We start from the raw sequence: 13,115 nt of genomic DNA, 5'->3' as shown, positions 1-13,115 counted from the left end.
AGAGCCATATAAATTTGTTAGCATTTACCTAGAGTAAACAGCTCTCAAGTATCAAATTGAGAGCCTCCTAACCCACAAACTGAGCTCTCCAGATAAGTGGGGGAAAAGGGGGCCAACCTGCCCCGGTCTCCCTTACTAGGTGCATAATGATCATGTGCAAAAGGAATCTTGCAAATTTATCTTATAAATTTATAATTTATATCTAGAGAAACGGGTCGAAATGTTCGATTTTGAATTTCATTCTGTCGACAACGAAAGTATCACACACAATCCTATGGACCATTGAAATATATGTTATAGCCCATAATTACGCCAACTGAATGTCCGATTTGCATGAAAATTTGGGTTTAGGTTTCTTTCATGAATGTAAAAACACATGAGCAGGAAGAAATTTGGATAGAAATACTCCTTTAACATTATATCAGCGTTCAATGAAAATATTTAACACAACATCTATTAAAATGCTGTTTTAAATATCATTTTAATGAAAAAATCATGTTTTTGCAGCCATTTTGGCGGCCATTTTGAATGTTTACATGCCCATGAGATCATATTAATTGATGCTGATGTCATATTGTTACCCCTTTACCAGAGAGATACTTTGAATACAAAAGAACACAATGTTTGGCACCATTTCATTGTAAATCTGGTACTTCATAATACTCCTGTAACACATTTTAATGAAAAAGATTTATTTTATGGCCATTTTGGCAGCCATTTTGATTTTTAAACATATCCAGGAGATGATAGAAATGACATAGACAACTTACCATAATATCAGCAACCCATGGTTATTTTTAACATCAAATAAGTTAAAATATTGAATTCTAAATACATTTTAATGAAAACCCCATCTTTTGGCAACCATTTGGCGCCATTTTGAATGTAAACATGTTATACTGACCTTCAATCATAAAAATAATGTCAGAAATTGATTCCTTGTATGCAGAAACCTATAGAATGATGTATTACACATGAATATTGAGTGAAAACTAAAATTTACAATTTTCAAAATGGCCGCCGGCCGCCTTCTTGGATTTCTCGAATTAGCAGCCGCTTTACAAGCAAAAGCACCTCTGTGATTCGTTAACCTCAAAGGTCCAATAACCCAAATCAAGTGTCAAAATCTCTGCCCTATCCGGTGTAGGCCGGGTTCTAGCTAGGGCCAGGACTAATAGGCGTCCTATCAATTTATGATCATGTATGTCTTTTCAAGGACAATGGGTTTGAATAAGTTTATATTTTTGTCAATAACTGTCAGGATGTGGTGTGCATAGCATCTTCTGGTAGGCCAATTATAAAAGCATTCCATTTGTAATCCATACTCCTCCTGTGGTAGATTTAGCTAAAGTCTTTCACAGAGGGAGTATGGGTTTCAAATAGAATAGACAATTTGGCAACTACCATCTGAAATACTCACTCCATTTGTGGAATATACAGGTGAAGTCATATACAGGGGGAGTATCGCTTTCAAAATAATTTACGCTAGCTAATTCCATTTGAAAACACACTATTTATCTTTATTCCATCTGCAAGTGTTTTTTATTGAATATATTAACCTTTTCCAAGATGCTTTTGATTTCAATGTATAAGTGCTTTTTGATTTCAATGGCATAATCTAAGACAGAATTAAAAAGATTAGTTTGCGTCTGACGTCCTCTGTCAATCAAACTCGGATACAATTGTCATGATGATTGAGTTTCTTAACGCGGCTACTAACCAATCAATGGTTCTAACCAGTCAAGGGTCATGGGGAGTTTGATTGACATCAGACCCAAACTAGTCTTTTTAATTCTGTTTAAGATTATAGCACTGAAACACTAAAATTACACTTTGGTTGCTACTGACGATTGCTATCTGACCATTGAACTAGTTTGTTCTTTCCAGAGCAATAATAAATGATACATTTCATTAATCGATTGAAGTAAAATTCTACCAGATTATTAATTTTAAATAAAAACTATTACTAGTAAAACAAAGGCTTTAAAAAGTTAAAATTGTAACATGGAAGAAACATTTTACACGTGGTATGCAATAAAGATGTGACAGGCATTTATTTTCAGTGTCATAAATTGGTTAATTTAAATTCGGTTCTTGTTGTCATGTTACTTGGCAATTTCATTTGGGATTCTGTGTGCTCATTTTTGAACCCTGTCTGTGTCTGGCAATTGATGAACTATGGGACCATAGTGCTGTGTGGTTGACACACTTTTCTTGCACAGAAAACATGAGAAGCATTCATTTATAGCATTATAAAAATAAGTTGTTGAGTTAGTTAATTTGAGTTGGGTCATTTAGTTTCAAATGTTTTGGTTGGCATGACGATTTCCTTGTGTTTAATGGTGGGAAGCTCCTTATAGTTGCAATAGATTTGGATGAATTGTAAGTAGGCGATTAACATGTCGCATAAATAACGCAACTGTCACCAAAAGTAGGAATTGACGTCAAATGGGCTGTTCCTTTTAAAATCCACACACCCTCTGTGGAAGACTTCTCTTAAATCTTCCTCAGGGTTGTGTGGATTTTAAATGGAATAGCCCAAAGCCATAATCATGAGTAAATAGCCACAAGAAATTTTCTTTAAAAGGTGAACTGTGTTACCCCACATACGATTAGCCACAGTGATGTTGGAACTTATTCATGTGAAATGCAGGGTTGCCAAAAGATTTCAGCCCGAATCGCGGGTCAAATAATCGAAAAGTCGCCCAATTTTTCTCTTAACCATTGGTTTCTATGGGGCAGGAAAGTAGCGGAAGTTGCGGGAGCCAATGTTGAAAAGTCGCCCAATTTTTTTCTTAACCATTGGTTTCTATGGGACCGGAAATTGTCAAAAGTCGGGGGGAAAATCTTCAAAAGTCGCCCAATTGGGCTACCAAATCGCGGGTTTGTCAACCCTGGTGAAATGCTAAATGTTACATCAATGTGTTTACAAGAACATTGTAGGTGTTGTGATCATGTGCTACATCAAGCCATAGTTACGGGCTTCCTCACAGCTTAATGTCCGCCAGGAATATTGGATAGACTACGCTTAAGGCAGGAATAAGTTGGTGCTGTCAGTGGTAGAGTGGTTGGGGAGGCACTGAGGTTAAGTGACTGTCATGGAGGCACAGGTTTTCTCTGCACTTTAACAATTCAGCTAAAAAAATTTAGCTAAAAGTTTTTAAATGTCTTCTTGATTAATATAAAAGAAGCACTAATAAACATTTACACCAAAATCAACAAAATAAATACAGTGCACTGTAAAATAAGAATTATCACAATATTGTAAAATATTGTGTGAGATCTTTTTGTAAACCTCGTCTACCGCACAAAATTTCAAGCCACTGGGAAACTTATCCCCTGCCTCCAACAGTCGGTACTCCACTGAGAATAAGAAAGGGATTTTAGAATCATTTGGAAATCTCATATTTGTAGTATGTTGTTTTTAAGCTGCCAAACCTGTAAAATCTCATGAAATTCTATGAGCTTCATAATCTCACAGCTTGTCACTTAATATGCCCAATTTTTCTACTGACATTTTAGATGCTTAATACAATGTTGTCAACAACTTAAACAAGCTTATTTTTTCCTATATTGTAAGATCTACGTATACAATAACATCTTAAATTAGCCCGCCAACTTGTTTACACCTCTATGTTCTTCAAACAGTTGAAATGTGTGCATTTGGCTGTCCCATTTGACATCTGCACTTCACCTATGAAAGATTGAAGAAAAGTCTTCCACAGAGGGAGTGTGTTTTCAAATGGAATTAGCTAGGGTTTGTTATTTTCAAACACTATATTCCTGTATATGGTTTTACTTATATCTTCCATAACTAGAGTATTTCAAATTAATGTGACCCAATTGTGTATTCTATTTGAAATCCATACTCCCTCTGTGGAAGACTTTAGTTAAATCTTCCTACAGGGGTAGAAAAAACGTATGTCAGATTTATACCCTCACATTCTCAGATCTCTTGATCCTTTTCCTGTTGACTATGATGCGAGAGGTTGCGGGTTCGAACTCTGATGGTGATTTAGTATGCTATTGTGGAAAAATTGAGTTAACTTGAAATTCCCCTGGACAAGGAACTTGCTACTTATTGTCTGGTTGTAACCCTTATGAAACTCAGGAAACTGAACCTGGCTGCGAAGGTCACTTGTGCAATGTGTAAAGTGTGCACTTCTAAGCAGCAAAGTCCCTGAGTTGTTATTAAATGTTTTATGAACTGATGTGGACTGATGGGGTCTTTGTGGTCAGTGACAACGTGTACATTGTGAGCACAGACCCTAGAAAATTTTTTCTAGGGTCTGTGGTGTGAGGCTTGTGGATCAATGTCTAGGCGTTGTGCCTGTGCGTGGCACACTGTAAATGTGACACGATCTGCTCTATGAGGCCAAAGGAGGCATTTTTGAAAATTGAGTTACTATTATTATCACCATATATAAACATGAGGCTATCATATACTGAAAACACCAAATGTCTAGCATACTTGGTTCTAAAGTTATGATGTTTTGTGATGTGCGTTTTCTTATGTATTTTATTGTTTTTTACTTCATATTTTTACCTTTATCTCAATTTCAAATTTGCCGCCTTTGGCCCCCATGGACCAGATCGTGTCACAAATAGTCATGCTTTTTGGGGGGGGTTGGCCCATTGGTCGTCTGCACATAGTTGGGGAGGAGACCTCGCCTCTTCTACGCCATCGCCGATCACCAGCGCATACCCGGACCATGGAAGTAATAAAAAATATACTGTGACAGGTCTTAAAGAACCAATTTTTATCTTCTATAGTCAAGAAAGAAAGTTTTTCAAACTGAAAAATAAATTCTTTTAGGGTCTTTAATCTTATGCAGAAGAACCCTTTAGTTCTTAACACAACCATTGAACAGGAAATATTTTAGAATTCTTATTTGGAGAGTGTATGTTAGTGTTATTGTTAGAGTCAGCATGAAGGTTCAGGTTTGCCATGCATTGAGCAAGTGTGTGGACATCTCACCGCTGCTCCATACATAGTAGATACGAAGACTTAAAGAGTTCTTTTCTCGTTCATTAACAATTTGCCTCCAATCTTGTTTATTTTGTTGTCTCTGCACAGAACACCAATGATAGCTGGAGGGTTATTCACTATCTCAAAAGCGTGGTTTGAAGAGCTTGGCAAATATGACTTAATGATGGATGTCTGGGGAGGAGAGAATTTAGGTAAGTACTGCAGCTTGAATGTGTGCAATGTTGAACACCAGTGATGGGCTATTCAGTTTGAAATCTGTCATCCCCCAGTGGAAGATTTAAGAAAAGTATTCCACAGAGGGAGCATGCTTTTCAAATGGAATTGGCTAGGGTTAATCATTTTGAAACCCATGCTCGCCGTGTAATATGGCTTTACCTATATCTTCCACAATTGGATTGGAGTGAGTACTTAAAATAGAAGTTAGCCAAATGGCCTGCATGGGACTGCCCCTCCACTCTGATCGCGGATCCCAGAATATTTAGTGGCTGCTTAGAGCTCTGGTGATATGGTGATATGACAAGTTCAGTTTAGTGACCAGGGTACAAACCATACACAAACTAGACCCTCCCTCGGGTCCATGGAGAACGACTGGTAATGTAGATTATACAACATTAAATAAACCCGATACATGGACCCTTCCAATGTGTAGGCAAGTTGCCTTCCAGCTCCCAGCATTTTGTGGGAGTTCAATTTTACCAATCCTGGGTCAGACGAGTTTTCTCTATATCACGTCCGTGGTCTCACTGTCTTGCCGTTTGTTCGGACGTTTGTGTAAGTGGCTACTTAGCCTGACCAATCAATGTAGATCTCAGCAAGCAAGGCGATATTTGAAATAGGTTTTCATTGATAGTCTATTGATCATAACCAACGCCAAAAAATGACAATAGAACTGGGTCATGCATGTTATGTGCCTACCATATTTGAATTGACAATGAGGCGGGCTATCATAATTGACGCCACAGTCATGTTACATAGCTTGATAATTATTTGGAAGTCAGTTTACTATCAAAGCGGAACAGTCTGGGTTTAGGAGAGCTATTATAAAAAATAAACAAGTTGGTCTGTAGATTAATTGAGTTTTTGTTTACACACAGTGCTCTAGGAGCACTATAACTTTGTTGTCATTTATAATTAGGGCTTAGTGGTGTGTTGTTTTAATCTTTGGAGTGAAGGAGAAGGTGGTTTTAGCTCTAATTATTTACCCACAGATGGAACCCAGACTGTGGGACAGTCTATACACAAACCCTCTGATCACCACAGGTTCTAAAACTGCTCCTCCCCTCTGATTGTGAAATATTTAGTGACCACATTCACTGGCACATTTTGTACAGCTCAGACAGGGTGGGTCATGGTCGTCACATTTTGTTTTGAAAATTATAACTTAATTGAGCACTCATATCAAGGCTCAGAAGCTTAGCTATATAAACCTACCATGGCAGTTTGTTGTTGGCATGCCTATGGTGCGATTGCAGAGGTTCATCATGTCTGTTAATTAATCAGCTATTAAGCAGATGGATCAATAACATCGTCAACGCTTTGAGAAAGCCAGTTTTCTGGCGAAACTGTCAGCAGAAAAACATAAGTTTATCATTTGGTCTGGACAAACGAACTATAAATAGCTTGATGCTTATGGCACACCCACGTAAAAGAACTGATCTAGTTTGATGCTTATGGCACACCCACGTAAAAGAACTGACGTCACTACCAAACTCAAGGTGAAATGATGTCGAGAATATTAGTTATTGATTGGTTATTGAATATTGGTTATTGATTGGTTACTGGTTATTGATTGGTTGAATATGTTTGTCATGCAGCAAATGTTAGATGTCACTTTGGGCTGAGACATAAGTTTGAAGCTTTTCTAACAACACTAATTTTGTGAAGAGAAATGTCAGTTTTTTGTGTAAATGCTTATAGCTGGAACCAAATCAATTTGTTATAGACATTAGAGGAGAAATTTTATCAATAAAATAGCTGTGTCATAATAGCGTGATTGAACATATTTGATATCTATTTGGTAATCTTATGACACTAAATGCATTAAGATAACTTCAATAGATAAAATAGATTTGATCAAAATAAAATTTTATACATAAGTTTTAAGAAGTAAATTTACAAACACCTTAAAAGTTTTGATCTGATATATGGTTGTAGAGTGGTCATGATGACGTCAACTATGAAAATCATCCTTAATGTATTGTAGCTTTTAGTGAAAAAATCACATACATTCGAATGTTTTCCAAAGCTACGGATAGTATTTCAAATCAACAAGTATAATGTTTATGTTGTCCATGATATTTATAAATTTGATCAGACAAGATACCAATAAAAGCCAGCATCATATCCTCTTGTGTAAGCACAGGCAAATGGTAGATGCAGTGATAACGAATTGCATGTGATTCAAAAGATATGGCAAATGTAATCAATTTCAGAGTATATATAACCTTAGAAGTAAACTTGATCTGATCAATCTGATTGTTACTTGCATGTTTTCTTGTCTGATAGTTACTTAAAAGGGCAGAATGAGGGGACAGAACCTTCTTGACTTCATTATTTAAAACTGCTGTCAAGATTCGCCTAATGGTGCATATCACATATTACAACTTAAGGTAGGAGCCTCGGATAATAGGCCCATGCAGGAAAATAGCCACTATATCAAATCAGAATTATGTATCCACATCAAATGTATAACCAATTGAAGATAAGTCTTTACTCCACTTATTTTTAATGTTTCATGAAAATTGAAACATTTCTTATGTTTTTCTTTATTTTATGAAAATTCCCTAATTTTTTCTACAAATAATTATTGCTAGCCCCGAGGGAATGTGATATGGTGTCCATAGTTTGAGGGGTGGTTAATAAGCCTAATACCTAAATTCTCTCGCCAGATTTTTTTGATAAAGTGTTCATTTTTTGAGAAAAATGATTTTTTCCATTTTTAAATTAGGGAAATCTAGAAACACCCATAACTTAAATAGAAATACTTTATTAAAAAAAGCTGGCGAGAAAAGTTTCTAAATTTAATAACCTTTCATATGACACCTTGTTTGTTAAAATTGGCCCTATGGTTAGCTCAGACAATAATTATGAAATTGGGTCATTCAGTGTTTCTAGATCAAATCAAGAAAATTTGAGCAAGTACTAACATTACCTTCAAATATCCCCTTTATAACTGGCCAATATATTGGAAAAAAGTCACTAAAATTATTTGGTAACATTTTTGTAATAAAAAGATCCAAAAAGCAGTTCTATAAAGGGATATAAAGCACAAAAATAATATTTAAACATAGTATCCATTTTCAAATATTTACCAATTTTAGTGAACGAGGCTTAGTGTCAAATCCACTTTATGTACAAATTCAATGGGGTTTCTTAATGATAATAAATGGCATAACTCAAAAACGCTTTGTTGGCAAAAATTAAAATTTGGTATGCAAGTTTTTTTCACCCAACTACACATCCTGTATCATTTTCAACCAAATCTGTGCATGACACAGTAGCCGATAATACTACCTTAAGACATAAACTAAAAGTGCCCTCCTGTAAAAATCCCACAAGCAAATAATTAAAGTGCTTAATTCTTGTTGGGATTTTCAGAGGAGGGAGGTCTCTATTTGTATGTGAAATTTACTTAAAGGCAAAAGAGCACATGTGCGCCATTAGACAAATCTTAATGGTATAATTTGTTTGAAAGAAAATGAGTCAAGGAATCCTGTGGTAACATCAGATTTTTTTTATTCAGTTTTTGAAAAGATCACAAAAATAGAAAAATAGAAATTTTTCCCTGAAGTATTTTTTTACAGTATACAAAACATCGGTTTGGAGGAGATTTCTTTTTTCAGTTAGGTTTTCATTTAGAGTAGAGACATGAAATTAGAGATTTAATTGGAAATTGACTTCTTTTTTAGAATATTGGAAAAAGCAATTTTGTCAGCATATTCTGCCAAAAAAAAAAATTATTTTTTGTTTAAAAACAGATCTTTTCCAAAAGCAAAGTATAAATTATGAGTTGGGCTGTTTCGGCAATTTGATATCAAGATGTACTGAAAGTGAATTAATAGCAAATATGTATTGTTAATAGTTACTTTAAAAAAAGTAATTATTAATTTTGAGTCAGATTTGAATAATAACACTCCAAGCAAGTGTTTGAATTGTATTTCTAAAGGTAGAAGACCTTGAAAAGTAAGAAATAATCCATTAAGTTAGAAGAAATTACTAAAAAACAGATTTGATGAATTTCAAATTTATTTGGATCACTAGGTAAACACTAGGTAAACTCTTATCTTTTCATCTGCATTTGCTTGATAAATGTGAATGTATTATACATTGGTTTACCTTTCACTGAGAAAATTGCATGCAATCAAAAATTAGGAATATTTTCTGTTTAATGTTCTTTTCAATTTTATAGTTCATGACTGTATTGATAAATACATTTCCTTCAGTAGCTGCAATACAAGTCTTAGTACAGTGACTCTTGAGATAGTGTATTTGAAAGTGTGGACAAAATCCATGCATATAGGTAAGGGTTTTGTACTCAAAAGCTTAAGGTAAGGTTTTTGTACTCCAAGTTTAAGTCGGTTTACAGAACATTAACTCATTAAGTGGCTTGTTCAAAGTAGGCAAGATATACACTTGAATGTCTTCTCTGCGTGAAAGCTTTTGTCTGCCTCTATTTCAGATTTGCTCAATTTCTAAGTATTATTATTTGGCATTTATCAGTTTTTGAGAGCGGTAAGTGACTCAGAAAAGACAGACACAATGGCAAGAAGTTGGCAAAACAGAATATAACTAGACAAGGTTGTCAAAACTCTGGAAAAAATTGTGTATTTAAAGATTATATTTAATATTCTGTCTTAATAAATAATATCAGAGACATTGAAAATGTTATGAAACTTGTGCTAATGTGGTTGAAAATCCAACATTTTTTCCTGGTTTACTAATAATCTGATATGGATTAAGTAACAGATATCAATAGTCTTTATTCATAAGGAATATATCGATGGCAGCATAAATCCATTCACATTTGTATCCTACAAAACATGTTGCAAATAGGAATAGGCATGAGAATTTTGATCTTGTTTTGTATATGATATGAGACATATGATACCCAAGTGATAATGCATAGAACACAATGTCAATGCAACATGATCTCTTGCTGTAATTTCGAGTCGCAGATTTATATTAATTTATCATACAATCTTATACCCTTGAGGCACAGATGGGAAGTTGGGAATAGCCGGGTTGTCCGAGGGGTCATTAGTCCAAAAAGGGGTAGAGTTTAGGGCATTAGGAGTAGGGTTAGTGTCAGAGTTGGGATTAGAGTCAGGTTCTAGAGAGCAGATCCCAAGGCTTGATATAAGGGGTGTCATTTCCACCCCATGTGCATGATATGACGTTTCTCTGAAGGGCGAAATACCCAAATCTTTAATTTTAATATATTATTGGCAATAACTCAAGAACTGCAAGACCTATGGAAATACAAATATGACTATTGGCTTTATATAAGACCCATGGCCGACAGCGCAACGCCTTACCCGCTCGGCCACCTTGCCCTTAGATTTGTAGTGATAATCGTTTGATTGTCTCTATAATTATCATGAGACAATGGTAGAAAACATTACTATATACACTGACTGTACTAGACATACAAGAATTTTATCATCAACAAGTTAGTCACTGAATAAATAAATATTGGTATTAAATTGATTTTCTAAATTCCCTTTACTAACTCGAGTGGATCAGCGTGTGTTTTAGTCCACTGGGTGTAGTACAAAAACTGATGCATTGGGCTGTTCCAGTTGAAATCCATACTACCTCTGTGGAAGATTCTGGAAATATCTTCTACAGGGGGAGTATGTTTTTCAAATGTAATTGGTCAGAGTTAATCACTTTGAAACCGATACTCCTCTGTATTATGGCTTTACCTATATCTTCCACAACTGGAGTGAGTATTTCAAATGGAAGTTACCCAATTTTCTATTCTATTCAAAACTCTTACTCCCTCTGTGGAAGACTTCAGCTAAATCTTCCACAGGGGTAGTGTGGATTTTAAATGGAATAGCCCATTTGTTGATCTTGAAATCAAATTCAATCATGTAAATTTATACATTGGTGTGTTCCTTGGTGATTACTTATAGAGATAAGATAATGTAACAAAACATTTCACTTTCTGAAAGATTAGAAGGTAATTCCTATGAGCATTTGTGGGTAGTTTATTCGCCCTTCAATTAGCCGCTACTTTGCTAAATGTTAGAGGAAGACTTGTTTTACCGCAGAGGCCTATGATAAAGTGCTTGTTAGTTTAGTTGTGTTAATACAACTAATCTTTATGTTGTGGAATTCTTTCAAGAATGCAAAATTGGGCTATTCCAGTTGAATTCATACACCCCCAAATGGAAGACATTACCTTAATCTTTCACACAAGGGGTGTAGATTTCAAATGGATTCAACCATTCAGGTAACCCCTTTTGAAATTCACACTCCCTGAGTGGAAGATTAAAGGGCATGTCTTCCATAGGGGGTGTATGGATTTCAACTGGAATAGACCATTTTCTCACTACCTTTGTTATAAGCAGTCAAATAGGATAAATTGAAGGATGTTGAATCGGTGTCCGTGATGATGCATGCGAAATGCAATGCAAATTACTTATTTCAGCCAGGGTATCAAATGATTCAACTTTGATTATGTATCATTGAGAACTAATTCTCAATGTATAAACCAATGAAGACAAAAGACTTTTGGGGATTTTGGTATCCATGGTAATCCAAATGGCAAATTTTTCTCACTGTTACACATCAGGCTGAACAGCGAGAGAGACAGACAGATAGACAGACAGACAGATAGACAGAAAGTGACACATAGACAGGGACAGGGACAAAGATGGGAGAGGGCATAGAGGAGGAATAAAGAGGGAAAAGACAGGGAAAACAGAAGACGAGCAAGAGGGAGAAATTGGCAGACATTCAAGATAGAAAGGGAAAGCCAGAAAGAGAGAGAGAGACAGACAGAGATAATCAAGACACACAGAGACTGCCAGAGGAGGAGAGAGGGACAGCAGAGGAAGAAAAGATGGAGGGAGAAGGGCAAGGGAGTGCCAGACAGACATACGAGACAGAAACAAGAAGGGGAAAGAGTGGAAGAGAGGAGAAAGAGGAAGAGGGGGATAGGAAAGAAAGGGAGACAGAAAGAGAGGAGGGAGAGAAATCAAGATAAAAGATGAAGATAAGAGAAGAGGGGGGAGAGACAAGAGAAATGCTTATTATTTGTCAAGGTACACACCGTAGATTAATAACACATAGATTGGAATGTTCCATGTGTGTGTCCTCTAAGTGTACTTGAATTCAACTGATGCCCTTACAGCGTTCGAACCTGGTGACATTGCTCATGAGTGTACACGAAGTGCTCAACTTGTCAGCGCTTATGCGCAAATTCTCTTTTGTGTATGCTTGTGCTATTTGTGTTATTTTTGAGTTCGCTGACGCACCCCTCATTTATCGTCGACCCCTATAGGCAAGATGCCTATCTTCCACGGTATGGTACACACATTGTATGAAGATAGAGCCTCCACTACTAGTCATCACCTGGGAATGATATCCTTACAGTTTAGAGCTCAGACACAGGTGAATTATTTACTTAAAGTAGTGCATTTAAGACTAGCCTGGAATCCTGCCATGCAATGGCAAGCTTATCGTTTGTTGAATTGATAATGACTGTGTTGGATGGGGATTACGATATCAAGAGCGATCAAATACCAATGCGCAAGTGGAGAGACAAGCTGAATAGTATGTTGTAGATGCATGGATGTCAGAGAAGATATTGTAGCATCCCAAAATCCTTTGCAACATGATACACTACCTCATTTCATCTAAAACAATGATGTTCCTATCTCTTTGTACATGTTCCACTTGTTTTCATGTTGAGAGTAGACAGGCTAAACATGGGTCATGAAATAAACATATTTCGTAAGATCTGGATATGCTCTGTTCATTGAGGTACCTTTCACCATCGACCCATATTACACTGGATGGCAGATCAGTGCAGATTATCAAAATGGAAGAAATGCATTGTGGGAAGTGTAAGATATCTTATCTATTTGGTGGTAGTCTGTAATACATGTTAAAGTTA

At 36.0% G+C, this 13,115-nt stretch overlaps 1 protein-coding gene across 1 annotated transcript in view; it reads left to right on the top strand.

Moving 5' to 3' along the window:
• Positions 1 to 13,115, top strand: part of LOC140153364 (polypeptide N-acetylgalactosaminyltransferase 2-like) — a 280,543-nt gene that overhangs the window by 233,703 nt on the left and 33,725 nt on the right. Inside the window, exon 8 of the mRNA XM_072176095.1 lies at positions 5,078 to 5,181. Coding sequence (XP_072032196.1) covers positions 5,078 to 5,181 — 104 coding nt within the window. The remainder of the gene's footprint in view (positions 1 to 5,077; positions 5,182 to 13,115) is intronic.

This window comes from Amphiura filiformis, chromosome 5, assembly GCF_039555335.1.
Source record: "Amphiura filiformis chromosome 5, Afil_fr2py, whole genome shotgun sequence".
Taxonomy (NCBI): Eukaryota; Metazoa; Echinodermata; class Ophiuroidea; order Amphilepidida; family Amphiuridae; genus Amphiura; species Amphiura filiformis.
This window is presented reverse-complemented; position numbering and strand designations above follow the sequence as displayed.